The sequence below is a fragment of the Drosophila guanche genome, unplaced genomic scaffold (genome assembly GCF_900245975.1).
Source record: "Drosophila guanche unplaced genomic scaffold, DGUA_6, whole genome shotgun sequence".
Classification (NCBI taxonomy): Eukaryota; Metazoa; Arthropoda; class Insecta; order Diptera; family Drosophilidae; genus Drosophila; species Drosophila guanche.
The window spans coordinates 2,209,567-2,237,103 of NW_022995746.1; the positions used below are offsets into that span (position 1 = coordinate 2,209,567).

The following is a 27,537-nucleotide window of genomic DNA, read 5'->3' on the forward strand; positions in this document are numbered from 1 at the left end:
CGGCGCTTGCCACTGCCGCAACGTCAACGTTGTCGCTGTCGCTGTTGTCGTTGTCGTTGCCGTTGCCGTTGCCGTTGCTGCCTGCCGCCTCTGAAAGATGGCTGCAGCTGGAGAGGGGGAGTGGTTTGGGCGGGGGGTGGGTTTTCGTGATGGTCGGTCGTCGGTCTGTGCCCCTAAGCGCCGCCTTTGCTTTTGCCTCTGCCACATTTCCCTTTATTTTTTGCCTGGCTGGCGCAGGCGCTTTGTGAGCAGCAAACCAAAGCACGGCCATCTATCCATCTCTCTCGCTGCCACTTGCTCTCTCTCTTGCACTCGCTCGCCTGCAGTCTCTCTCTTTCTGTTGCATGTAAGACAATTTTCTCGCGCATTTTCATTGTGGAAATTGAATTTTCGGCATGGATGAAGGAAACAACAAAAAAGGGGACAACGCAGCCAAAAGAAGAAATGAAGGCAGAGCTTTGAAAGCTTTACCCTACACTCTACCGTGCCTCCCGACCCGTGTAGGTACTTTATTTTATTACACTTTATTTAGGTAGAGAGCGCGGGGTGCAGGGGGGAGCGAACTAACCCCAAAGGAGTGAGCGAAAGAGAGCGAAAACAACTGAGGCAGGCCTTAAATTGGATTTTCATCGTTAAGTGTGGTGAATGGCAGGGGTTAGAGTGAGTGAGAGAGCAAGTGGTGGGTGTAAGAGGGAGAGGGCATAAGAGAGTGGGTGAACTGAGGATGAGCGCTGGAAGCTTTTGTGCTTTGGGTGCGCTCAAGGAACGGAAGGCACAACGGAGAACTGAAAACGATTACTCACCGTTGGAATTTATTTTGGCCATATCATTCTTACCCCCCAACCACTGTTCTTATTCTCTTTCCTTCTTCTTTTTTCGCCTTCGCTTTGGACAACTCAATTTATTTTTATTAATTTCTCGAGACAAAAAGCTGCGCAAACTCTAAGTGAATTTCATTGAATTTATTATCGGGCATATTCCCCCATGCACCCCCCTGTATTATTTTTACCCGCAAACCAAATCCCAACGTAATCCCGCAATTCCCAATCCCAGAGATCCGCCATCTTGGAACCCATTTATTATTGTTTGCCTGAATGGTTTCCCCCTTCCCACTCCGTTGGGGGCACCTCTTGGGTCGTTGGCCACAATTACGAAATGAATTTGTTGCCTGCCAGTCCCTACTCTCTGCGTCTATTTGGGCGTTTTGGCCCAAAACTATTCTTCTTCCAGCACTCACTCAGACATCCTCTCCCCGCCCCACACCACTATCCTTGGGGGGCTGGCTGTCAGGCTCGCAAATTGGCGCCCTGATTTATGACTTTGTCTATTGTGGAACCCTCCACTAATCCCTCCCACCAGCACCCCCTTTGCCATACCCCATCATTAGTTTGTGTTTTAGTTTCATTTCCAATTCGAATTTCATTTCATTTTACGCTTAAATTCTGTTTTGTCCGTTTTGATTGGGTTTGGACATTTCTCCTCTGCTCTGCTCTGCTCTTCGTTTTCGTTTTCGTGTTCGTTTCTTTTCTTCTCTTTTGGGGGGTTTTACCGCTTCGGTTCGTTTTAGTGGAATTACTTGGTCCATAATAGATGAGTCTGGGACTCGTTTGCGACGCCAGCGGGCAGCCTCGCATAGAAGGCGTGGCACGTTGCTTGATACTGCAGCAGCCAGCAGCAGGCAGGCAGGTGAGTGGAAAGTTCGGTGAAGAGATTTTTCTACCGTTGCACTTGCTGGGGAGGTAGGAGATGAAGGGATCCGTAGTTGGTTTTAAGCCAATAATTGCATTAATCAGCTATGAAGTAAACATCGATCTGCAAAACGAATTGGAATAGGGATAGAATATGAAGTAGTTGCATAAGTCAAACAATATCAAGTTTCTGTTGATCAATTTTCTAGTCACTTTATTTCTACTAATCTTTGGTATTTTCCCTTACCACAATAATCCTTTTCTTGTGAAATTTCAAATAAATATTTCTCATTGATATATAAAATCAAGTTCCCCTCTAATTTCTTTCTTACATTTCTACATCTTCCTTTTGTTCCACATTTTTCTCTACCTTCTTGTTCTTGCTTCTTTCTTCTGCCATTTCCCACTCTGCATTTACTTCTTGTAGACTGTTGCAGGGTGCTGGGTGAAATTTATGTAATTTATATGGGCACTTGACGTCTAAATTGGCTGCAGAGCTGCACCCCCCTGACTAACTACCTCCCATCCCTCAGCACCACAGTCAGCCCACATCTTACCCCTCTCAGTGCCATACCCCTGCCACTCCGTCGTGGAGCACGCTTTGCTGCCACTTTTTATATCATCTACTTAGCCTTAATGGCAAATAATTAATTTCCAGCTTCCGCTTTTGCCGCTGCTTCTAGACTTGTTCTACGCGAAAAGCCATCAGGCCACCTCCTCCCACGTAGTAAATGGCCGACTGCAACGCCTCCCATGCCCATCCCCATTCCCATTCCCATCCCCAGCCAGCTGCCTCCTCCCACTGCTCTTTCCTGGCCCTGGAACGACCATTTTCAATTTACAAATTGCTTATTTTTCGAAAACCAAATTGCGAGTGCCTTGGACTTGGACCAGAAACCAGGAAGAGGACCACGACCAGTGCCAGCCTGTAACTGGATCCGGGACCTGGACGAAGAGGCAGCAGAAGAAGAAGAAGCAGAAGCAGTTAATGCATTTTACGTGCGGCCACAGTCCATAGCAGAAAGGGGCAAGGGTGAGGCGTGTAATGGTGTGGCGTGGCATGGCCGTTATGTGCTGCGGCGAAGGCTTCTCAATTACGTTTATAAATTTTCCAGGCCCCAAAAATGGCGCAGCCACCGAAAATGAATAGCCTGAGAGAGAGAGAGGAAGATGGCACTCTCTTTCCATTTGTGGAACCAACCAAACAGAGTCCATTCTGCCCCACCAAAAGTGAAATTTTATTAACTTCTTTTAGGCCAAATTGCATTGCGGTTTATTTGAAGGCCAGCCCCGGTCCCCCAACCAATAAATTCCCCGCTACTTCAGATCCCCTCACAGCGTATTCTTACCCCTCCTCAGCAGTTCGCTCTCTGCTCCTGAGCCATTGAACGATTCCCTTTTATTTATGATGCGACATTTCAACTGAAACTCGTAGGCATGAAAAGAGGCACCCAGAATTTATTGGCGACATCAAAAATTGTTTTATATACACTGAAAGAAATTATTAAAGTTTCATTGAAGCCCTCCAGCAGTTTCTTCATTCCCAAAAATATTATATTGAACTGTTTTTCCTCTCGATCTTTAGCTTGTCTCAGTGTAGCAGCAGTTGCCACGCCCACTGAGCCATGGCACTGGCTAACCAAATGGCTAAACATGACCAAGACGCTTTTATGGCCTACGCATCCTTTGGCTGAAAGCTCGAGTACGGAATCCCTCCACTTAGGCCGCCTTTGCAATTGGCCGTAATCGAGGGGGTAATGGGCGTAGGGATAAATGGTAATCGCTCTATGAAATGCCCAAATAAAATAAATGGCTAAACAGAATTAGAGTGAAAGGAGCCAAAGGACCAATGGATGTCTGTACGAGGAGCAGCACATTCAAAGTTATTTATTCTTTTGGGCAGTACAAAGTCAGTGGGGAATTTTTTATTTATGGATGCGCTTACTTTTACTTAAGTATTTCCAGCCATAACTGGTAAATATTTGATTTATGATGGGTATTACTTGTATTTCGTTTTTATTGAATGAAAAGAATTGACAGGGGACTTCGTTTTCTAAGGGCTTTTTTCTCTTCCTTTTTTAAGAAGGAAAATGCTGGTAATAAATGGAAGAAAGAAATTCTGAGAAAATTTTGAACTGAACTATTCCCCTCGATTCCGATCTCCCTCCCATTATAGTAAAAGTTTTCTTCGAGAGATCTTTTGATCGCCATCTTCCTGCTTTCTCTCTCACCCACACGCTTCAATAACTAGCCATAATTCCGTTAAATGACTTGCTTTCTCTCTCGCTCCTTCCACCCACACACATCGCTGCTGTTCTCTTGCTCTTTCGCTCTCACCGAAAAGCCAACAAAATCAATTAAAAGCGCAATTAATTTGTTTGACAGCTGAAGAAAAGAGACGCCGAGCTTTTTGGCTAGATAAAGGGAGTGGTGGCAGGAGAGGAGGCCAACGGCAGTGACCGGGAGAGGGTTGAGTGTGAATGGGTGATGTGGGAGAGAGTACCGCACCGTACCAGGGAAAGCTCTCTTCATCTCGTTCTCTGTTGTTTGTTTGCATGATTCTGTCGGAATAATAAAAGTAATTTAATTTTAATGAAATTGTTAATACGAAAACAATTTCATTTTGTAAAAAGTTTTTGCGCAGTCGGTTCTGGCAGTGGGAGCGCCGTGGGAGGCAGCGTGGATGAATGACAGGATGATAGCGAAAGACGGAGAAAGAGCGGGGGTGGCAGCTCAAATTGCTCGTGACAATACGCAACACACACACACACACATGCTACGCAGACAGTGAGACAATAAGCAAAAGCGTGCGAGGAAAAGAGAAAGATAAAGCCAACACCAACAAACAACAACAAAATGAGACGCCGATGCTTTTGATACCCTTGCAGATCTAGCGTTCCCTTGGGTGCCGTGTGACATGACATAATCCGATTATGAAAAATTATTGCAATAACATTCTTGAAAATTATAAAACATTTTGGTCTGAATAACTAAATTAATTAAGCAATTAAGCATTTCGTTTTCTTGTACTGTTCTGCTTGGGAAACATCTGATCAAAGCCAAAAACCCTATCCCAAGAGGTGGATTATGTACACGTAACAACAACAAAGACAAATCAAATATGCCGTCGGAAGAGCAAAAGGCACACAAGACCGTAACACACAAGCGAATGGCTGGAGGAAAGCATAGTGCCAGAGAGAGAGAGAGAGAGTTTGTGAGGGAGATGGAAAAAGAGCCAGAGAAAATACGAAAAATGAAATGCTGATGCGAAGATTTAATAAATGAAATTGGTGTGTGATTAAAAACACAAAAACCAAACGAAATCCATCTAATCAACTTTTCCTGCCCCCCCTTCCCTCACACTCTTGTTCTATATATTTGTCTCTTTTTAACGTTCTCTCTCTCTCTCTTCACGTGGATAGTGGGTGGGGGTAATGGGAGCCTATTTCTTGAAACGCCTTCTTGAGGGAAATGATGATGAGAGAGATTCCTTTGGCTTTTTCCTTTGGGAAATTTTTCAGCAAAACCCGATCAATTTGTCCCATATATTTGATAAGAAAATTTATAGTTTCTTATACATATTTTACTGTCAAATCTATTTTATTTAAATACTATTAATGCGGAAAAATCGGTTCCAAAATTTCCCTGTTTTGGTACTTTTTCTCTCTAGCTCCGCCCCCATTTTTGTCGATAAAATGGTCGTTGGCTGAATTCGCCAAATAGGCTTGCAGATGGCGCCGCAAAAACACCTTGTCTGGCGCCCTCTGTTTTAAAATTTGATTCACAAGAGATGGCGCCACCGAAAAATGTAAAAATACAACCGAAACGCCCGGGGGCGCCACTGGGAAAATGTGTTTCAATCTGAATCTATCGATTTTGAACACTCCGCTTTGAGATGGGCATGTTTATTAACACGATCCAGCACGGCATGAAAATTCAAATTTCATTAACAATTTAAATGTATATTCCACATTTAAGATTGTTTAGGACGGAACATTTAATTTTCGCAACCACATTTTTATGCACAAAGAAAATACGGTCCATGGACACCCTTCCTCCGATTAACGAAACATTTCAGTAAAAACAATAATAATATGTATGTATAAACAATAATCATTTTTTATACAAATTAACTCCATCTGCTAACAAAGTACGTTTAATAATGATTAAAACAAAGTTTTCCACCTAAAACTAAATCCTTCATAGAAGTGGAAATAATCCGATAATAGAGGTTTTAGGATTAATATTGATTGGAGAATGATTTAGTATAACCGAATGCGACCTGCTCTTGACCGACTTTCAAGGTAAGCCGCGGATATACAGTAGCTGCCAGCAGTAAACGAACATCCAAAAACCACGCCATGATTGATACAATCGATTTGTTCCACCTGATTTGCAAGAATCAAAATTCTACCAGTTTCGTTAAAGGCAAGGTGAGGCATGCCCAGCAACGCTCTCATTTTACATGCTTTGTTTAATTTAACCACACATCATACGAGCATTTTGAGTAAAAGCCTCACCATGTCTAAATCAACCTTTGCTACCTGCTGCTATTGCTCTCCCTCTCTCAATCAGCTCTGTTTGCTCCACTCTCTATACTCTCCACTCTCTGTTTTTCTGATGTTTTGCGGGCTCCAACGGCTCCAACGACTTTGCCCAGTGCGCCGCGTTCTCATTGTGCTTTTTCTTTTGGTCGCGTTCGCTTCTGTCCCACCGAAAAACGGTGTGAGCGTGGGTGTGTGTGCGTGTCTGTGCTCTCTTCTAGTTGCTGTGCGTTGTTTTTGTTCTACGCGCTAGCTAGGCTAGTCGTACGATCTATCTAGGCTCCAACTCTCGCAGAGTGAGCGAGAGCATGTGTGCTCGATTCTTAGTGCTATTCCATATGTGCAACTATTTACCGTAAAATGTAAAGCCTAGCGAAAGAAGTATAAAAATGTTAATTTAAACAAATGCAAAAACCCTAATGACGGAACAAAGTTCATAGAAAAATGCAGTAAAATCATGTGAATGCAGTTTTATAGTTAGACGGGCAGAGTGAGAAAGAGAGAGGGAGCGCAGCGCACGCTCTCATACGTTTGACATTTTAGTAAACGTTTTAGTGGAAAATTAATAAGTTAAAGAGCTTTGGCTTGCATTGAATTAAACATTCGTTCCCCCCTTCTGACACAGCTGCATCATGACGCATTTTGTAGGAGATTTTCCACTTGACAATGGAAAACTCCAGAGATCCTCTTCTTGGACGTGGGTTTTAGCCCAAACTTGTCTGATCTCTCTCACTCTCTTAGTCGCCCTCTGAAACAACTGCATTTTTGCGTCGCATTTCCTTCTTTTGCTGTTGTTTCTCCTGCTGCCTGGCAGTCTTCCTTCCCCTCTCCACCTTCCTTTTGTTGCTGTTGTTTGGCACACAATTTTTTTCCAATTTGTGCGCCTTCGCTGCTGTTTCTGTTTCTGTTTCTGTCTCGCCGCCGCGGATCTATTTTTAGCCACAGTACTGTTGTTGCTGTAGGATTGTTGTTGTTGGTTAACTACGCTACGCTGGCAGCAGCAGCAACAAACTATGCAGAGCGCCAGAGAAAACAATCGAGTAAAAGAGCACAAGAGTGAATAGTACAGTTGGGCTTCGAAAGACGGAAACTAGCCCTTGGAGAAGTTTACTGTACTCTAGAGTAAAAAGTGGAAAAAATGAGCAAATAAATGTGTTACAGACTGTAGTGCCACGTGAGATGTGAAACAGTTCGTTGTATACAAGTCGAATGTCCACTGTAGTTTTGACTCGAACGATAACAAAAACAGGCAGAGAAAGAGTGAGAACGGGAAAAGAGCGCGCGAGTGTGTCACACAGTTGGACCTCGACTGTGAAGATCACAGTGCAATATTATTTAGGGGAATTTGCTGTACGGTGAAACGTGAGGTGTCAAATATCAAATATCAAAAACCAATAAATTATTAAATTTTTTGTGGTTTGTGTCGCAAAGAGTTCCGTTATACGTATGTCCACTGTACCTTTGACTCAGGTGATAACAATAACACAACGAGTGCGAGCAAGACAATCCACTAATACACTTGTTTGATCGCTCTCTCTCTCTTTCCCTCTCTCTCTCCGTCAGTCTCTCTCATCTGTCATTCGCGCTCTCTGTCTAATAACATTTACATTTTAATGCCCAATTTCATAGAAAATCAAGTGGAAAAGACACGCGAGAAAAGTGAAACAAGAAAACAAAAGTGCAGCAATTGATGAGGCTCTCTGGCCTGCACTCGCCTTAATTTTGTGCTTCCTGTGGAATTAACGGAGAGAAAAAGCAAAGCGTAAAAGCGAAATGAGAGCGTGAGCAACAAGTGGAGGCAGACCAGACAGACGCAACTTTCTTCTGGCAAAAGCCGGCTGAGCGGGAGCCCGCCGCCCCAATCATCCATCAAAAGCAGGCGTAGAAGAAGAAAAACGTGCAAAGAGGAAACGGATCAGGAGAGAGCGGGAAGAAGATCATACTGAGCGCTCTTCTTGTTTTGGCTCTGGAATTTCATCAACATGTAAGCTTCCTATAAAATTTACCCTGTATTTTTAAGGTATATCCACGAATCGTACTCGAATAGTGTGTTTGCTGGGGAAATATGATACGATGTGTTTTTTTCTGCTGTGACGTCATCGCTGACGTGAAGCCGTATGTAACATAGGTATCCCTTAGTCGTTACCACGCAATATTTCCCTTAATACTCGCTTTAATATGCAATTATTGTCCGTTGCCTGGTATTTGCTCAACAGCGGCATTATTTATTTATGGATTTATGCCGCCTACAAATTTCCGATTGCACAATCGACAACAGATCGGGGCGGTGTTTGCATATGAACGACATAGCATGACTGTGTGTATGTTTGTATGTACGACCCGGCTTGTTCGAGCGCCCTTAAGTCGCTGTGCTTGCCCTTCTGCCTGCACTGAATAATCAATGGAGTAGAGGAGACGAGACCCAAAGCCCTTGAATACCCCTTGAGTATTTGAAGGGGTGGGAGCATATTGGGTGGAGTCATATTATGGACTATTTAGTATTTAATATATTTTGGAAGCCAGATCATTAAAGATTTGAAAAACATTAAATTGTATAACAAATAAAAATCATCTATAATAGGGGGTACACACCGCAAGGATATCTAGGGATATTTCTTCATGTGCCACGTAATGCCTTGCGGTTTTATAGCTCTTTCATTACATGGCACATTCGAAGCGATCCATAGTTGATCCCGCAGAACGAACAAAGCACGTTGTTGATTTGTTTTTCGCTTTGTTTGCTTCGATTTTATTTATAGAATTTCTGTCATAAAGTTTAGCAAACAAATGAACAAACCAACCAGTGAAAAATCGCTGACTGTTTCAATTTGTTTTCGTTGGATTTTCGGAGTGGTGTGGGGTTTTGGGGTGTCGGGTGTGGTGTGGTGTGTCTGTCTGCCTTACAACTGCGCAGATTTCAAGTGTAACATTATTTATGGGGCCTTCATTCGTACTCTTTGCGAGCGAAAAAATCCCTTATCTAAGGAAAGGCTGGGAGTTGCACAACAGCTGTCACCCAAATGAAAAGAAATTACAGACTTTATTTGAGTAAATAAATTGCTTTTTGCCTTGGAAATTCTAAATGTTTTTCCATACAATCGCACTCGTATATTTTCAATGTTAAGTCGCAATTGGAAAAATCGTTAACAGGGTTCTGAATTTCATGGTAATTCCATTTTATCTTGAGGCGGGAACTGCATTTAGAAATGGGACACAAGGAAGTGTTTTGCAATAGAATGACAAAGAATAAAGTTCTTTGTGTGACAAAACAAGGAAATCAATGGTCACCGCGACAGGCAGTACCTTTCTTGGTAATAGATTTTAGTTTAGCTAAAGAAAAATCTCTCAAAATCTCTTTCCGTGCATGAGGTTTTGCATGTTCCATTCTCTATTTCACGAATTCCATATTATTTGTATTTATTTTAATTTGTAGTAAACAACGTTTCGAATTTGAATTCGTTTCTGTTTATCGCTCATCTCATATCACTTGGCACTGGCGTTCGCTGGCATTTCCATTCCGCATAATAAATAAACAAAGTGTCGGATCGTCAGTTTGCGCAGTTCTTAGATTTCCCCCTTCGTCTAACTGATTCGCCCTGTCCAAGAAAGAATCTCTTCTTTCGTTTCTTTCTCGTCTGTTTTTTATTGGTGCCCCCAAGACGTGCCCCCTTTTAAGGTCGAGTTTCAAATTTATGTCCAATTTGCAATTTTAACAAAAGGAAAATCAAGGAACATAGAAAGCCAATAAACTTCGTAAAATGAAACACCTGAAATCAAGTTATGCATATTAATGAAAGCTTAATATTTAAAATGGGTTTCGAAGAGCGCAAACTTAAGAGAACTTTGTTGCATGCCATATTTACTCTTTGCCGTTTCGGCTCTCTTCTCTTAGCGCCCACTTCCCGTTCTCTTTGATCTTGGCAAAACAGCTGTATAATTTGTGCAGAGAGAAAGAGAGAGCTTTTTGAAAGCTATTTAAGAAAACGTGCTGCCAGACAGTTTTAACTTGCCCAGCTGATTTCTTTGGCGGATAATTCAAATTTAAAACATTTATTTCTTCTTAATACAGTTGAAAGTTGAAAGAGCAGCATTGAACAGCGTGAGACTTCAAAATAATTAAATATCATTTTAGCTGGAAAATGGAATGTAAAAATATTGGGAAAAAATATTAGAATAATAGCAAAAAATAGTTATTTCACCATAGTTTGACTTTCTTTTAGTCATCTTTTCCGCATTTATAGATTTTCCACTGGCCCACACCCACTTACAGTGGGGCGTGTGTGTGTGTGCGATTTCTGTCACTCCATTGTATGGCTGTGGCGCTGTTGCCGCCCAAATAACCTTTCGATTGCGCCAATTAAATATTAAATATATTGTATAATTATTACCCATACGAGGTACGCTCCACTCCACTCGCAAATCGAGACACGACGCCTTATCAAATGTCGCCAATGTCGCCGCCGCCGCCGCCGAATGCACACTAAAATACAACAAAGAGAAAACAACCGGCTATCGATGGGTCCCCAGGGGCGTAGGGATCAGCAAAATTTGAGGGGAAGCTGTGAGTCACCCCCCTACAGTGAAGCCTCTGGCAGTGACTGCAATCAAAGCACGCAACGAACCATTAAGATAGAGATTTAAATGTATCTGTATCTTTTGCGAGAGTTTCCATTGGATTTGCATGCGAAGTAATTGAATAATATTTTGATATTTACATAAAATCACGTCCCACGTGAAATTACTATTCGCATGTCTGCCTTTCCCCTTACCCCTCTCTGACTGTATATTTTTCTTCCACTTTCTTGATAATATTTCCAGTTGCAGTCGTAATATTGTTTATAATACATAAATCAGTTGCCCCTAAACGCTGCTTTTCGCATGACTGCAGCGCCATGAAGCGGCAGCAAATCGATTGCAGGGAACCGGCTTTTATGATTATGACATAAAAGGAAAGAGAGAATAGGGAATAGAAAAAGAGAATAAAGAGAGGGAGAGCCAGGCTACGACTGTAGCGAAATCGGGGCATAGGATCACATTTGATTTATAAAGTTCGATCGCCGCAATAAATTAGCCATTGAGTGCGTACACCATAAAGAATTCTCTTGTGGAAATTGGTGTCAATTTCCCGCAGGCTTTCGACACTGCGTATGCGTGATATTTTTCTTGAAAGCCAAATTCAAGCAAATAATGCCATGAAATATGAGAATAAAGGCCATGGGTCTTAAATAGAGACATTAAATTCAATTAAGGCACAAAATGGTGAGATAAAAACAAGAAAAATAAATGGGATTAGCAGCGGAATTATGGGTAAACGAAGTTGGTGTTACTTTTGCTTTCCTTTAGATACAAAGATATAGAGATATATATTATTTTATTCAAATAAGAAACCCTGTGGATCGTAGCATCAATTAAGATGTCAACTGGCATATCCTTTAAATCAGCAACGAAGTTAAATGCTGGCCCCCAGCGATCTGGCAGCGATCTGCGATCTCATAAATATGCAAGTAGGGTATCCATAGGACAGGACACCCCATGCCGTAGCACGAAGAACGTGGAACGTTGTGTTTGTGCCACTGGTTGCATGAAGGTTCTCTAACGCTTTTGCTGCTGCACCGAAACGCTTTTCATTCTACTTCGATACTCCATTGCATGCTGTCGAGCAATTAGATTGTCAATGGAAATGCACTTGTGGAGTGTGTGTGTGTGTGTGTGTGTACTTTTAGCTGGCAGTGTCTGCTGCGTAGCTACTATTATTATTTGGATTTAAGCGATCTCTGGGCAGCGGCAAACGCACGAATCAGAGACCACCAGCCACAAGGCGTAACTTACTTCCAAAGATCAAACATGTGTTGGAGAGTGCGTGTATCTGTGTGTACCTTTTCTGTTTGTGTGCATTTCAACTGGTTTTTTTCTTAGCCAAATTGCGAGTTTTAATTTAAACGACAACCACACAAACGAACGAAACCGAAACGGCAGACGTAAACGCTTCTGGGGTTCACTTCGATAACAAACAACGTTTGGAGCAATCGCTGTCGCTGTCAACGCTGTCTCTCTCCCTCTCCCTCTCCCTCTCTCTCTCTCTCGCTGCCACAGTCAACGTCGTTGAGTTCTCTGCTCTGCCACAAACAACTATCGATAGCCGCCTCTTACGATCGTCGCCGGAACACACGCCAATCCCTCGATTCATTTCTCGAGCGACGCTCAAACGGTTTACAACGGATCGGAGAGTTTTCCCCCAAGCGACGCCCCGACTCGACTCTACTCACTCACCAATTAATTAAAGATACTCCGTATCCGTATCCAACAGATCGTTGCGTATCCACAGAATCGCGTCTCGATCGTACGTGTGTGCGTGTGTGTGTGTGTGTGTGCAATCCTCTGGTGCTTTTTTCTACCTCGTTTGTGTGGTGTTCATTAAAAGTGCAAATTGTTTACGAGAATTTTGCTGCCTCTCGAAAGGTAATTTCCTTTTACGTTTCCCATCAGCGTCCCGTCCCAGGCGTGCAATTTTCCTTAATCGAGTGTCTGCGTATGTGTGAGTGTGTATCTGTGTGTGTGTGTGTGTGTGTAACGTTTTAATTAATGCCTGAAAGCAGAGGCGAAGAAAGAGTGAGGGAAAACCCATAGCGAAGAGAAGAGTGACAGCTCCTGCAGATGACAGTCATGTGACAGGCCACCAGGCATTCGAATGTCTAGCTGCAAGATACTTCACGGATACCCAGTAGCCGCCAACTGTCATAACGCATGATGAGGGGCACTGGCAGGGGGTTGGTGGCGCGTTCTGTGGGGTCCATCAACCATTGCTCCAATTGGAGCCCCCAAGAATGGTTGTGCCAGTGGGTTTTCCTATAAAGAGTTACAAATGTGACAGACCGAGACCGAGACGCGAGATGCTTCATTAGATGGATGATCATCGCTTGGAGGATCATTAAGGAATGCATTAACAACTCTATAAAGGCTGTGAACACATGAATGATCATCGAGGATCGCATTGAAATGTCGAAATTCGTAGGAAACTAACTGATTGAGGAATGCCTTTGCATCTCTATATCAATATGCAGATCTCAAGATAGAAATATAGTTATTAGGCCTTCTGAATGGGAATTCTCTGCTGACTCTGAGGAAACTTATTTAGGAATGAATTAAAAACTTGATTTTGTTTGCATAAACCAGGGACCATACGGGCGAATCAGTTGAAATGCATGAGAAGAGCGTGAAAATTGTTTAACAAATGCTTAAAGAAATGTTTTACCCGAATAATCATTGTGGAATCCTCTAAAAGCTGTTCTCCATATAATTCTTCTTTTCACATTTGTCCCATCTTTTTATCTACGCTTAAATTTTTATTCATTATTCAAACATTTTTCATCAGAACACTTTTTGATGACTCTCGAAAAGACGTGTAAAAAATTTATGCGATTAGAACTTGTTTTGGGTCACGAGCGGCTTTCTCAGAAGGTTTCTTGGTTAAGAGTGTTTAATGGTGTTAATGGTGTAATAATTGTCATGTTGAAATGTCAGCCGCTTGATGGATCTCTAAATAAGCGTGGAGAATGCTGTAAGGATCGCAGAGCCGGCCGGGCTCTGACATTCATTCTACGAACATATCACCGATTTTTTGTTGTTTTGGAACATATAGAATTGTTGGGGCATAATAAGTTAGACCATGAATAATAATGTTAACCAAAGATTTTGTTCCATTTTTAATGGAAAAGCCCCTGAAGTCCGCACTGTTAGCTGTTAAAGAATTCCTGTAGCTTTTTGTACCATTTTATGTCCGTGAAAGACCCTCTTCTTATGCATTCAAGGCACTCCCATTCACCTGCTGCCTTAACCCTTCCACCAACCTCTGAAAAATCGCTTTAAATTCAAGTTAAAGTAAACCAAAAAGCAGTCCCGATCCGTTTGGTTCCTGCTGTGCAAAGGTTTTAATTGATCGAACGTGCGTTTCATACCAAATTGCTGTGAGCATTCGTCCAATTTTCGCCATAGAAACTGGCGTCGGCGTCGGGTATCGAATGTCTCCATGGGTATCCCATAGATAGAAGTACGAATACGCGCAGAATGAGCACACTTAATGCCTGCAACTAAACCAGCTAAGAGACCAGCAAAAATCAACCTGCCAAACGATCGAATGACTGTTTTCTGTCGCGTATCTGAATGTCTTTTTCGTGTTATCAGGCGATCAATTGCCTGAGGCCAGAAGCCAGGGGACGAGGCAGTCGCAGGCATAGCGATCGATCGATCAACGGACGTGTCGCCGGGACTAATGAACATTTGTAAAAACCCAAAAATAAACGATAAATAAAACTACAAACTAAAGCAGAAAACTGAACCCAAAAACTATGGCAATAAATTACACAGATATAAAAGATATAAAGTAAAGAATAGCTCTTATATTTTTGTTGGTATTCGAACTAGGAATGCCCACTACTATAGATATAGATATTTTAGCAGAGGGAATAGCTCTTTCTTTCATTGATCATTCGATTTGATCCTGTTTAAGGGCTGTACATGAAGACAGAGAGCCGGGACACACTGAATATCCCATTCCATTGCTTTATTCTATTCCTTCGACTCCCACCCATTCACCCTTCCACTCCTGCCTCTACAGGGTATCGTTCCATTACACAGTAACAAAATACTAATGAGCGATGATCTTGGGCCTCGACTTGAAGTACACAGATTTTGCGTAAATTATTTGCCCATTTGCGTGCGGGGGTCACCGGTTTGTGTTGCTCGGGTCACGACGGGGTTTCGTCGCGGTGTTGTCAACGCTTGCAATTCCATAAGAATTTACGAGCAGAGGCACGAGATTCAACGTCGAATTTGTATTACAATTTTATTGATTACAAAACACACGACACAGAAATGTTGAAAAACACAAACAGAAATAACTGCACGGAATCGAACGGAAAGTGGCATGAAATTCCAGATCCCGAGACAATCAATTTGTGTTTATTTTGTGGCAGTGGAGTGTAGCGTAGACAATTCTTGTTTCGATTTCGAGCACAAGGAAGCAACTTTTGAGCATCTCTATCTGTGTGCCCCAATATGGCTGACATCACTCTCTCTCTCTCTCTCTCTCTGTCTCCTCTCCTCTCCAATTGATGTCTCAATTTTCCACTGTGTGTGTGTGTGGAGCGGAAAAGATGTTCAGTCGCTGAATAAATGCTTAATTATGTTTTAAATGATTCGAATGCGTATGGCATTTTTGGCATGCCCCCATGCCCCATGCCCCATGCCTGCCCCATTATGTTGTTTGTCTCCTCTGAGACTCTCGGCCTGACAGCTGGGACACTTGCCATGTGGGCTTTGGCTCCTCCGAAATGATCGTGAATGTCAGTTTTGATTAGCAAAATGACGTTGGGAATGATGATGATGATGATGACAATTTGCTGAAAAGCGAAAGAAATTGTTTGCCGCACAGATTTAAATATTTGCTTTTGGGAATTGATTTTGATGGATGGATGGATGTCAAAGATGTTTGGAAATTAATTTTACATAGGATTTGATGCAATTTAATGGCTAAAATTATGGCTATAAAAGGAAGCCTTATTGAGCACACAGAAAAGTTGTTGTCTTGGAATACCAGGGAATCAGGGAATCCGGGAATACTATTCCAAGCTTGTAAAACAACTGCCTTGAGATTGTATCTACAGAGTGTATCTAAACCTGTTGCATCCATCCTATCGCTGATCATAATGACACACTAATTGCGCGTATCTTTCAATCTTAAACGCCTTCGTGCGCTGCTGCTCACAGATCAGGGATTTCTACGAGAAGTCACGCCGCAGCACAGAGAACTTCCCTAAATGGTCAAAGCTACAGATATAATATAAAATCTATTTATATATACGATTCTCCGGCATGAGTTTTGACTGTGTTATCAGTGGCATGAATGAACTCACGATCGATTCGATGTTAATACCCTCACTGCTGAAGCGGGCCAAAAACCGAGTTGACATTCAACGCAAAATGTAGTCGTTTATAAATGTTTTCATAATACTAATTAAAAGAGGAGAGAGAGCAAAAACGATCGAAGGAAGGAACCTGCTTGCCACCAGAGTTGCCATCAGAATCATTTAAATTACAATAAAAATATAAAATCATTTAAAATATTACGAGAGTCGACTGGTGCTGTCTTTCGTTTGGTTTCCTTTTTTATTTATGGCCACGAGATGGAAACAAATTGCAATCGTAATTGCGCTTAAGTGGCAGCAGCAGAGAGAGAGAGGCGGCTGCCAGCAAATTCATTGACAGACATACACAAAGATACAGATACATTTAAAGTGGGGGGGCCACCCGTCAATTGTATCTATAAATAAAAGCCGAAGCGTCTCTCTGTTCGGGCTTTGAAGCTCTTCTTCCATCAATTGTTTCAATTTGTTTTTCTCACTGGAGTGAAAACTGTCACTATTTTGGATCGGTGTGTGGAATTGCATTTAGAAAACATTTTGCGGGTAATTACCCATCGATAATTGCCCGCATTTTGTGGGGCTCGTAACTCTCGTATCTTGTATTTTTTGTAGCACTCAATGTCGATATTCCCGCCATTGTTTATGGAGTGCCCGGGCGCATACGAATCGCACATTAATCCCCTGTGCAATCATTAAACAATGCTAATGTGCGTCTAAAACGATCGTTTTGCAAAGTTCTCTCGAGAGAAGATCCGCTGACACGCATCGTTGAGCCCTAAGCCACAAGGTGAATGCTGAATATGATCTTGGACAGGTTTCTGAAACGGATCTTTATGCTTAAACTGTGCCAGAATGTGGTCTTCATTCGGCAGTGTTTTTTTTTTATTGCATCTTGACGATCTTCATTAAGCTTTTATTTGTTCGATTTGTATCCACGAATTTAGTTCCAATTTCGAAATAAACAAATTAGGTTTAGCTTTCATTTTCGCTTATTTTTGGTGCTCATTTGAGGGATCGTTTACTGTACTTTTCCATTAGACGATCGTTTATTCGATGCTCACTTGAGATCTTCTACGCATCTTCCTCAGTGGATGTCTTCTTCGTGCTTGGGGCACTCCTCAGACTCTGATCTTCACCTTCAAAATTGAACTTGAATTTTGAAGATGAATCTTCAAACTTGTACATCCTATCGCTCTTTGGATCCCATCCACTCATGAACCGCCCACTCATTAATGATTCTGCTTGCTCTCCCGAAGACCTGCCACACTTGTTTATAGGTGTGTTTTCCTTGTTGTTGTTCTTTTTCTATAAGTAGTTTTTGTTTACAATGTACCCCAGACCATGTTTAGTTTTTAGACGGGTTTATTTTTGGCTACTTTACTTGGCCTTTCCATTTGAATTATTGCCTGTGTCTTGAAACGTGTCTGAACACAAAAGCATAAGCCAATGAACCAACAAGCGTTGTGCCGCTTTATCTACACATTTGATATTTGGAATAAGATACAAAATACGCTTCGGAAGTGTTATCTGCATGGTCTAAGGGCGTGTTCCGACAGCCCCCAAAAAACTGTCTCACATAAATGATAAGCAAATGTGTGTGTCTGATATCAAAATTCTGTGTGAAATTATTGTTGAAGAAGTGTCAATGAGAAAGTGGGTCGCTTATGAAGAATTTCTTAGCTCTGTTGGCTTTTTTTTTTTAGCTATTTGAAGGCATTGATGCTTTGATTGTTAAATCAGTTTAGTCAGCAATGGATTAGAGATTATTTATGGATTATAGAGATTAATTTTAGATTAGATTTCTGAGCCGATTGTGCGCTAGAAGAATTCCGTTTAATTATTTACATTTTATTTATGTTTTGTATTATTTTATACCATTATATGTGATATTTATCCTTTGAACTGATCTTCAACCAATTCTTTATTTATAATCTTCTATTTTCAGGGCTTCCCTAGCTTCATTGAGCATCATTTCCGTGGCGGCTGTTGTTTCTGCAAGCCGCCTGGAGGATGCGTTTCTGCTTTGATAGGCTGTGCTTCGCCACCAAGCGGCCAGCCACAAACAATAATCGCAGCCACAGCACAAATGAACCACAGTGCACCAGCAATAGCAGCAGCACCGCCGAAAGCCATAGCCCACAAAGCACCACAGATGCAGCAGCAGCAGCTTCACCTTCCACAGTCACAGCTCCTTGTACAGCAGCACCACAGAAACAGAAACAGAAACAGCAGCCCATTGCAGGGGATCTCTTTTATGCGGAATACCAGAAACTAAAACCAGCGATAATCCATAGGGACTACAGGGATAAACCACCGGACACAGCAACACAAAAAGTGGAGGAACACACCGATAAAGGGGAGATTCCACAATCTCCCAAGCCATCCCAGACACCTTCCCTGCAGACAGAGATACGCCAGACAGAGCTACAGATACAACAGCTACAGGCAGAGATACAGACACATCTAGAGCAGCAGCAGCAGCAGCAGCAGCAGCAGCGTCGCTATCGCCGTCATAGCAGTGCCGAAGATCGTAGGAAGCCGAAGCACCATTCGAGCACGAAGATACTATCAGCAGATTCCGATTCCGCCGAAGATCCGAAGATCCGTAAAGCAGCCAGCATGCAGCAGGAGCCGAACGCCAACTATCAGTTCCAAACCGACTTGGGTCTGGTGAGCATCGTCCAGAACGCGGCCAATAGCGCGAACAGCAACACTTACGGCGCGACAAACAACAACAACAACAATAATAATAATAATAATAATCTGCTGGGCGGCGGCGTCGGCGTCGGCGGAATCGTGACATTGCCCTCGGCTGGTAATAACCTTGGACTATTGGGCCTCGAGCAGACGGCATCGGGTCTACGGCTGATACAAGCGCCACCGCCGCACTCCGATGTCCTCACCCACACGCTGATCTACGGCACACCGCCGTCGGGGGCACAGCAGCTGCACACGGACCCGAGGAGTCTGTTGCACCAACAGGAGCTGCAGCTGCAGCAGCGCTACCAGCAGTTGCAGCAGCTCCAGGCCCAAACACAGGGACTCTACGCGAACACAGGCAATCCCGTGCTCTACCACCAGCCGAGTCCGAGTGGGAATCCGGTAACGAGTCAACCGGTGGCCATACCCGGAGCCGCCAACGTTGCTGCCTGCAACTCGCCCACACAGCCACTGCCACTGCCACTGCCACTGCCTCATCCCTCATCGCTGGCCTTGGCGCAGGTGCAACAACAGATGCAGGGACTGCGGATATCCGGAGGTTGTGGCGCCCCCAGTCCCGGCTCGGCCACACCCTCGCCGGTGGGCATGGGCGAGCCCACGTTGATGATGAGCAACACGGCCGCCTATGTGGCGGCTACGCCGCAGGAGGAGCGCTTCATACAGATCATCCAGGCCAAGGATCTCAAGATCCAGGAAATGCAGCGTGCCCTTCAGTTCAAGGACAACGAAATAGCGGAACTTAAATCCCATCTGGACAAATTCCAGAGCGTCTTCCCCTTCAGTCGCAGCAGTGCCGCCGGTGCGGGCGGCTCCTCGGGCGGTGGCAGTGGCCCCAGCACGGCCACAGGTGCCACCCGCAAATCGGGACAAACCTTCCAGCGACAGCGTGCCCAGGGCATATCCGCAGAGCCACAGAGTGAATCTTCGGTGCTGCTGGAGCATGTCACATTTCGCAAATACGACAAGAATGAGCGGTAAGTGGGACTCCTTTTTGACCTCCTTTTCTTCAATGCTCTAATTGCCGGAAATTAATTAACAAAATGTATTTTAGTCTAGACATTGTAATGGTCTGCACTTTGATGAACAAAACCTGAGAGTTCACTGCTCCTTTCTGTAATCTTTCCCTCAAGAGATTATAGCTATTCTTTGTACAAATTTTGTAAACGAAATCATGTATTAAATTGCATCATTCCGTATTCAAATTGATCGTTGGCATCGAATAAATCTCTTGAGCAAAATGCCTAAAAACAAAACTAGGAACAAAGAGGGTTTCCCTTCATGTTCCAGTATCTGTTCCGTTTCTCACAGAGTCCCGCAAATTAGTTCCAATAATAAACTGTTGTAAACTGTGTTCCAATGGATAATTGAATGCAATTCCATTGAAATGTCATTGATATTCACACATTAATGCCACAGATTGATTGTGCTTGATGTTCCTAGATTGATTTGGTATGGAAGACACAACCTTTTGATCAATATTTTGTTCCATAACATATTCCAATCAATGGTACATGTATTTATAGTGCTGCAATCCATCAATTCTGAAGACGCTAACCCAGATTTGTTGACGCATCAATTAAAGAGATTTATTGCTCAATTTTCTTCCTTCCATTTGTCTCCTTTTCCCTTTAAATTTCGAATAGATTTCTACTGTACATATTGCTCGCTCCCTGATTCACTTGTTATTCATTCGCTTTGGGGCTCTGAAATCAGTGGAACCTGTAATCGCTCGCCACATAGATTAGCCATAGCCCTACATTATTTATAGTATTTATAATTTAGTATATGTATTTATAAATATTATATACGGATGTGGCGATACGATAATGATCGCCATGCCCGATGGGCGTCATCATGGCGATGATCTTGATCAAATATTGGGAGCAGCGCCCTGTCGCCTGTCGCCTGTCGGCTATCGCTTGTCGCCTGTGCCACAAAATGCGTTTATTTAAATTGAGTTTTCCCCAGAGATTTCCCCACAGAATTTCCCCAAGCCCAAAAATCGCTGTGGCCTTGGGCAGTGTCATCTTGCGCCATCGTCTTGAACCACAGTATACGTACGGACATATATCCACGAATATTCTTTATGAATAACGGCATGAATATATATGTACTCGAATGTGAATGTGAATGCAAATGAATTGTGGGTCCATAGAGAGCGACGATGCCAATTGGCAACCAGATCACGCGCCACATTGCGTCATGTTCATCGTTGGGGTACCCTTTGTGTCAGTGGAAGTTCAGGGGTATGTCGAACGAGTGTTTACTTATACAAGAAGGCAGAAGAAAGGGTTTTACTTGGGCCCTAAATCATGCATTTAGTAAAGATAAAGCCATGTTCGTGTGTCTTTTTGTATGACAAATTGGCTCTTGGTAACAATAAGTGGTCGTATTTGACACTTTAAGGGAGAGTGCAGTGAATTATTACCCTATCATGAGACAAAAATCGCAACTTGTTCAGCAATTTCAATTACGTCAAATTACTGCTTACTTTTTGAATAGCTTTTAGAAATTTCTGGAATTTAGTATCCCTCAACGTTCCTTTACTTCTTCTCCGCCAAATAATCTAAATTGTAGGATATTTTCTAGTCTTCTATCTCCCGCAATTTGCGCATCTTTTTGGGTTATCTCTAGGGCGAATTTCTTTTTTTTAGACACGTTCTTCTTGCATGAATTTCCTTCCAAATCCGCTGACTGCCGCCTGCAATCTGCCGCTGCTCGATATATACCAAGAAATGGAAAAAAAAATACCCGATATATCAAATTAAAACTGTGAAAATGCGTGGGCTTTCGACTCTGCTGCCTTTTCACACTTTTCGGTCAGTGTCTGTCCTCAGGTCGCTCATTCTCACTCTTTGTTCTGCCTGGAAGTCGTTGCTTTTATTCTCCTTTTCGCAAGAGATTTCCTCTATTTGTTTTTTTTCTTTCTTGCCAAAACATAAAAAACAATGTAAATATTTATTCTTTTCTAGTGCTAGGAAATTGCTTCCTGGGGATGGGCGACACGCGCTTGTAGGTGGCTGCCCCCCCTCGCTCTTCTCTCTGCCATAATCCCCCTCCAGATCTGACTCTCAGTAATGCCGCAAATTTGTTTAAATCTGCCATTTTTATGGCCAAAACTGTTGACACAATCGCACAAAAAATCGACCCGCAAATCCATGAAATTGCAATTCCAAGTCTTTTTTTTTTTGTTTAATGGTTTCCCCCGGAATGGTGTTCCATTGGTGGGGGAGTGGTGTGGTGTGGCCGGCCACTCTATCTCTGACCAAAATCTATGCCGATGGCGGCGCGACGCATGCAACAGGACATTTTTTGACACTTGCGTGGCATAAATCACAGGCGCCGCAGGCCCAGAGACTTTGCATTTTGGTGGCACAGTCGCCACAGTGTGTGTGTGTGTGTGTGTGTCGCTTTCAACGGGGCCATCTAATAAATAATGCCACAAAATTGCATGAAAATTGCATTTGAATCGGAGCTGGAGTCGCAAATGGCGGGGGGTCGACAGAGAACTTGCTACATGCCTCCATATACATGTGGCACCAAAGCCACAACTTACAAGATGAAAGATGGCCAAACATGGGAGTTTGTAGAGTCATAAAAGTTGGTTGTTGGGAGATTCAACAGCGATTTTTAATGATTAGAAAACAGCCTCAAAAAGCGTCTATAAAATTCTTCTTCTGCCAGCCAAAGGTGTGATTGTTATTTGCCAGACACATTTGCCATCCAATTAGTACCTTATTAATTCACACAGAAAGGCACTAATAGCCCCATTTAACACACAACACTCCCCGATTAGTGGCTTAAATTGTTGCATCTTCATCTGGCAGTGTAAGATCTGACGCCTGTTCTTGGAACAGCAGTGAAAATATTGATTTTGTGTGCGATTATATCAGAACGGGTGGAGGTAAACTGGAAGGCAATGAAGTCTTTGAATTGAGCTTCTTGTAACTCAGATTCCAGGCAGATCTCCTGGCCCATTGGAAAGTGCTCTTAATTCATTAATCATCCCATAATAAACACTCTCAAAAAAGATCACTTTCAGCTATCAACTTTTTACTTGAAACAATTTGTCAACCATTTTTGCTTTTGATTGCTGGCAAGTTGTCGTCTGTCTATAAGTCTCCCGCTCGATAGTAGCAGTCTCCTCCCAGATACATGGCTTACAAGCCTTGATTGCCTGCAATCTTGGACCCGCAAACACCTCACACATTGCGAATAGATTAAGCGAATAGGTGGCCCCCATGCCCCACCCAGAACCAGTCGGAGACAGAGTCACTGCAACAGCCTGATCTCTGGTTGGATACGACATACGAGAGTGCCCGTGTCTGAATTTCCATTTACTCAATTCCCATGGCGAGACGCCACTTCATTTTATTGTCAACTGCCTTTAGCCGTCAAGTATTTGCAGTTTTAATTCGGTTGTCGCTAAAAGATTGAACGCACCCGCAACAGATCTCTTGGGTCTTTAGCTCCATTCTGTTGTCTCATTTCTGAGGTGCAGCCTCTGGGCGAGAGGGTGCGTGCCTTGGCACACATTTCACAAATCAAATTTACGCACAAATATAGCCATAAATAAATGGTTATAGCTTCCGACAATGGAAGGCAGCAGCACTGGAACTGTAACTGGAACGCCGATCCGGCTCCTAGGTCTAATTGAAGCTATTAATTGTTTAGGCTCGTACTCCGCACCACACGAAGCTGTTGGTAATTGTGGTGCCGCGTGGTGCTGCCGCACAAGGAAAGCCAATGATAATTTACGCATATAAAGTGCCCCATGGGGGCACAGCACAGAGGCACAGCAGCAGCAGCAGCAGCAGCACGACCCACTACCTGCCACTCTTCCTTCTTCTGTTTTTGGGGGTAACGAAACCCGTTTCGGTGGGTTTTTTCTAGTTCGTGGAAATCTAATACTTTTTCCATGGATATTTCTCTATTTTGTGCAACAAGAAACTCCGCTTGTAGTCGCTTCCCAGACGCCGCCGCACCGCCGCACCGCCGCTCGTGACTTGCCTATCGATTTAGACACGGTCCACGATATTTTTTATATATTTTATGATATTTTATTAAATTTTAATTGTAACCCAAAAAAAGATACAATCTTTGAATACTCGCCAAACAGGCGCCACAGGTGTCGTTTTGCTGTGCAGCATGGCGTGCTGTAACGCCCCTACACACCTCACTCCCCACTGCATTTTGGCATGGGGAACTCATCATCACATTTTGGGGCACACTGTAGCGGTTTCTCCTGCCCCAAAACTGTCGCCGTGGAACTCCCCAAATCGAGTCGTTGCCAAAAACGAAGCTTACAAATTGGCCCCAACCCCAGCTCGACGACAGGCTGTGCAACGCCTTCATCATTAACTCTCGGGAGGCACTGACCAGCCAGCCGCTTGCAACGTGTGGCAACATGGTGTTTTGTGCAGTGAACTTTGAGTGGTGATGGATCCATCCAGCTACAATATTTTGAGGGTATCTTTTGGGTTAATTAAGAAGGAATTGCTGGCAAAATACTGAACTTTTATTCTAATTACTTCAATTAAATACTGGAACAGTGTTCCTAGCTTTTCAGTGTACATATTACACTTTTCTGTTGCCTGTCCTGGGCCTGCAAGTTGTCTGCTGTGCTGACAGATAAAGTCATTTGACATTTACAGGCATTGGCAACATGGCATGGGCCATGAGTCCATGAATCTATATGCGGTATCCCCCGACTCCCTCCCTACTCTCTTGACTCTAACCGAAGTATAAAATTTTCAAATTTGTATTAATTTCATATCGGTCGATTGCGCGCATGCCAATTTCCATCGCATCGTTGCAATTTTTTGGTGGTACAACGGCGGCAACTTGTTGCATGGCTTGTAAGCTGGCATGCTGCTGGCACAAAACTGGCAGATAAAACGATTTATATGTGTCGGCCTGAAAATTAATTGGACTTTTGCTCGTGCAGCTCATTTCAGTGACAGTTTTGTGCCATTTTTAATAATCATAACTAATTGAGTTTATATCTGTTCTTTATATCTTTTTCGATTGCAGCTCCCGTGAACTTATCAAGTCTGCCATTTTGGATAATGATTTCATGAAGAATCTGGACCTGTCGCAGATACGTGAAATTGTCGACTGCATGTATCCCGTCAAGTATCCAGCCAAGAATTTGATTATAAAGGAGGGAGATGTCGGCAGCATTGTGTACGTTATGGAAGGTGAGTAAAAGAACTATAAATAATTAAGTTTGTGATGGGGAAATTAAGGAAAGAACGGGAAATGGAGTCTGTGAGGTTGGTGTATTTTACACATATATCTACATGAATTATACTTGGGTGTATATTACTTTGATGCTGAAAAGTATGCAGCGTGTAAAATTACATGAAATATTACGTGAGTCCCAAAAGCAGGCAAAGAGTTTCTGTTACTGCAGTTCCAGTTGCCTTCTTTCTCTTTCTCTCTTTCTGTCTCAGTCTCTGTCTTTTCCCTTTTTTTTCAGAATATTTCAGCAATAGTGGGGCAACTTTCGGCAAGCAAGAGAATTTAGTTCTAAGTAAAGAAAATTGCTCTAAATATTCCACAAAACTATTCCCCTTGATACTTCCAATATTCGTAAATTCCGCTTTTGCATACCCAACCAAGATCGTGCAACTCGTTGTGGCAGATAAGCAGTCGGCTCAGCTCCTCTGCACACGTGTGTTGCCCAGGCAGGCCCAATTCTGGTTTGGGGCTGTGGCACACCCACACACCCACGCCGCAAGTGGAGAGAAGTTCAGCAAAATGTCAGTCTGTGACTCTTGAACAATGCCTTACGATGCCTTTCCTTTCATTTTTTCTTTGCTTCTTTTGCTAGTTTAATAGTTTTTGTTTTTCTTTTTGCACGTTTCTGCGTCTGTGTGTTCAGAGTGCGAGTGTATTTCTGGGTGTGCTCCAACACTGGAGTCGTAGCTAATTGTTGTTTTAAATATTTGCACGTCAAGCGGCATTTGGAATGGGTCTTTGGCTTAGCTTTTGCTATGGGGGGGTTTCTAGATTTACGAGCACATTTCGTGTTATTTTAGTTGAAGACTTAATTTACGTACCGTACTAACATTTGCATTTTAATTGCAACAGCCAGTGAGGGGAGTACTCAAAACATGCACAAATAATTATAATCTACAGAAAAATCGCATATGTATACAGGCATTTCATCTTGCAAAAATGAAGATGGAGTTGCAGATGCAGAAGCAGAAGAGGAAGACGGATGCTTCCTCATAATCATGCAACAATCTGCAGAGATTTTGCGCTTCCTTAACCTGAGCATCGATGTCCGCACTTGGATGCCGGCTGTGCCTGTAACCCGCTACTCGAATGGGGGAACATTGGGGGAACAGATGTCACGGCATCTGTCTAGCCATATCATAGTGAGTGGAAAAGAGAGAGGCATAGGCTGTAGAGAGTGACACAGCCATGGAGAGTGTCGATCTCATTACACATGACCGAAAAAAAAACATCCCAAACATCAGCCTGCAGCAGATGGGAAAAGATTCGCAAGAGATTCAGCCTTGTGGACAGTGCAGATGCCCTGCAGCAGGAAGTGGAACGCCTACGTAGGAGATAGCGTTGGGAATCGGGAATGCTGAATGTCTGTATGATTAAAATAGTCCAAACAGAAGTCTATACTCGGCCATGATGTTTTGATTTTTAATTTAAATTTAAACCAAATGCTGATTAGAAAACGAAACAATTTTAATGGAGTGTGTGCTGGTCTGTGATTAGACAACCTCCGCAGGCAAACGTTTGTGCTAATCATTAACTAAAAGGTCACTGGACTTGTGGACAATTTTATTAAAAAAGTGTGACACGTTTGACAGAAGATAAAGCATTGCGCAGCGCATTTTGTGTGTCGATCATAGCCAACCAGTTCGGGCTGTACCCTACCACCTTCGATTCCATTCCACACACTTGTTTTTGCTCAGCGTTGTACCTGTGCGTGTGTGTATGTGTTTTTGTGCGCTCTCTCGTTGGCTCTCACCCACAAACAAAACAAAGTAGCAGGTAAAATAACATAAAAGGTAAGGCAGCGTGCCGATCACGATCTCTCTGATTCAGATTCATGGCATTTTGTGTCTGTTTTTTGTCATTGCGGTAACCTCTATTGAATATATCTTGACGCCAGCTGTGCTCCATTGGGGCTGCTGTATTATCTCTCTCTCTCTGTCTCTCTCCCCATCTGTGGCTGTCGGAGCTCCCTCGTTTAACAGTTGGAATCACAACACCGCCGACGAGTGTGCGTCATTCGTTCGGGGCAGCATAAAGCGAAAACAACGTGAGAGCGCATGCGCGCTCGGCTGCAACTGCATTTCTGTACTTCGTGTTCGTGTTTAGTGCTCCGGCTCGGCAGCTGCATTTTTTTTGCATACACGCTTCGTCGCGCGTTGAGTATTACAACAACAACAACAAAAATAATCCACAAGAGTGCGATAGGGAGAGGGCGAGCTAGCGAGCGAGCCTTAAAGCAAAGTAAAAGACATAATAATACACATAATTATAAGCGAATGTGTGGAGTGCGCGGTATAGTAATTCTCGAGATGCTTTTGTGCTATTTCCAACAATTACATAAACATTTTTAAAATAAACAATAATCTCCATTCCATGTGTGAGCCCGAGAGGCCGACCGCAGCCGCGATTCAGGTTCCTTCC

At 43.1% G+C, this 27,537-nt stretch overlaps 1 protein-coding gene across 4 annotated transcripts in view; it reads left to right on the top strand.

Moving 5' to 3' along the window:
- Nucleotides 1-6,385: 6,385 nt before the first annotated feature.
- Nucleotides 6,386-27,537, top strand: part of LOC117582598 (cGMP-dependent protein kinase, isozyme 2 forms cD5/T2) — a 30,508-nt gene continuing 9,356 nt past the window's right edge. The window contains exons 1-5 of one of the 4 annotated variants that reach the window (XM_034270460.1): nucleotides 6,386-6,594; nucleotides 7,862-8,216; nucleotides 18,098-18,316; nucleotides 18,350-19,847; nucleotides 24,907-25,073. In XM_034270460.1, the coding sequence (XP_034126351.1) occupies nucleotides 18,163-18,316; nucleotides 18,350-19,847; nucleotides 24,907-25,073 (1,819 nt within the window). In that variant the 5' untranslated portion in view covers nucleotides 6,386-6,594; nucleotides 7,862-8,216; nucleotides 18,098-18,162. Of the gene's footprint in view, nucleotides 6,595-7,861; nucleotides 8,217-12,467; nucleotides 12,692-18,097; nucleotides 19,848-24,906; nucleotides 25,074-27,138; nucleotides 27,358-27,537 lie in introns of those variants that run through there. The other 3 variants (XM_034270457.1, XM_034270458.1, XM_034270461.1) reach the window with 3 other exon arrangements.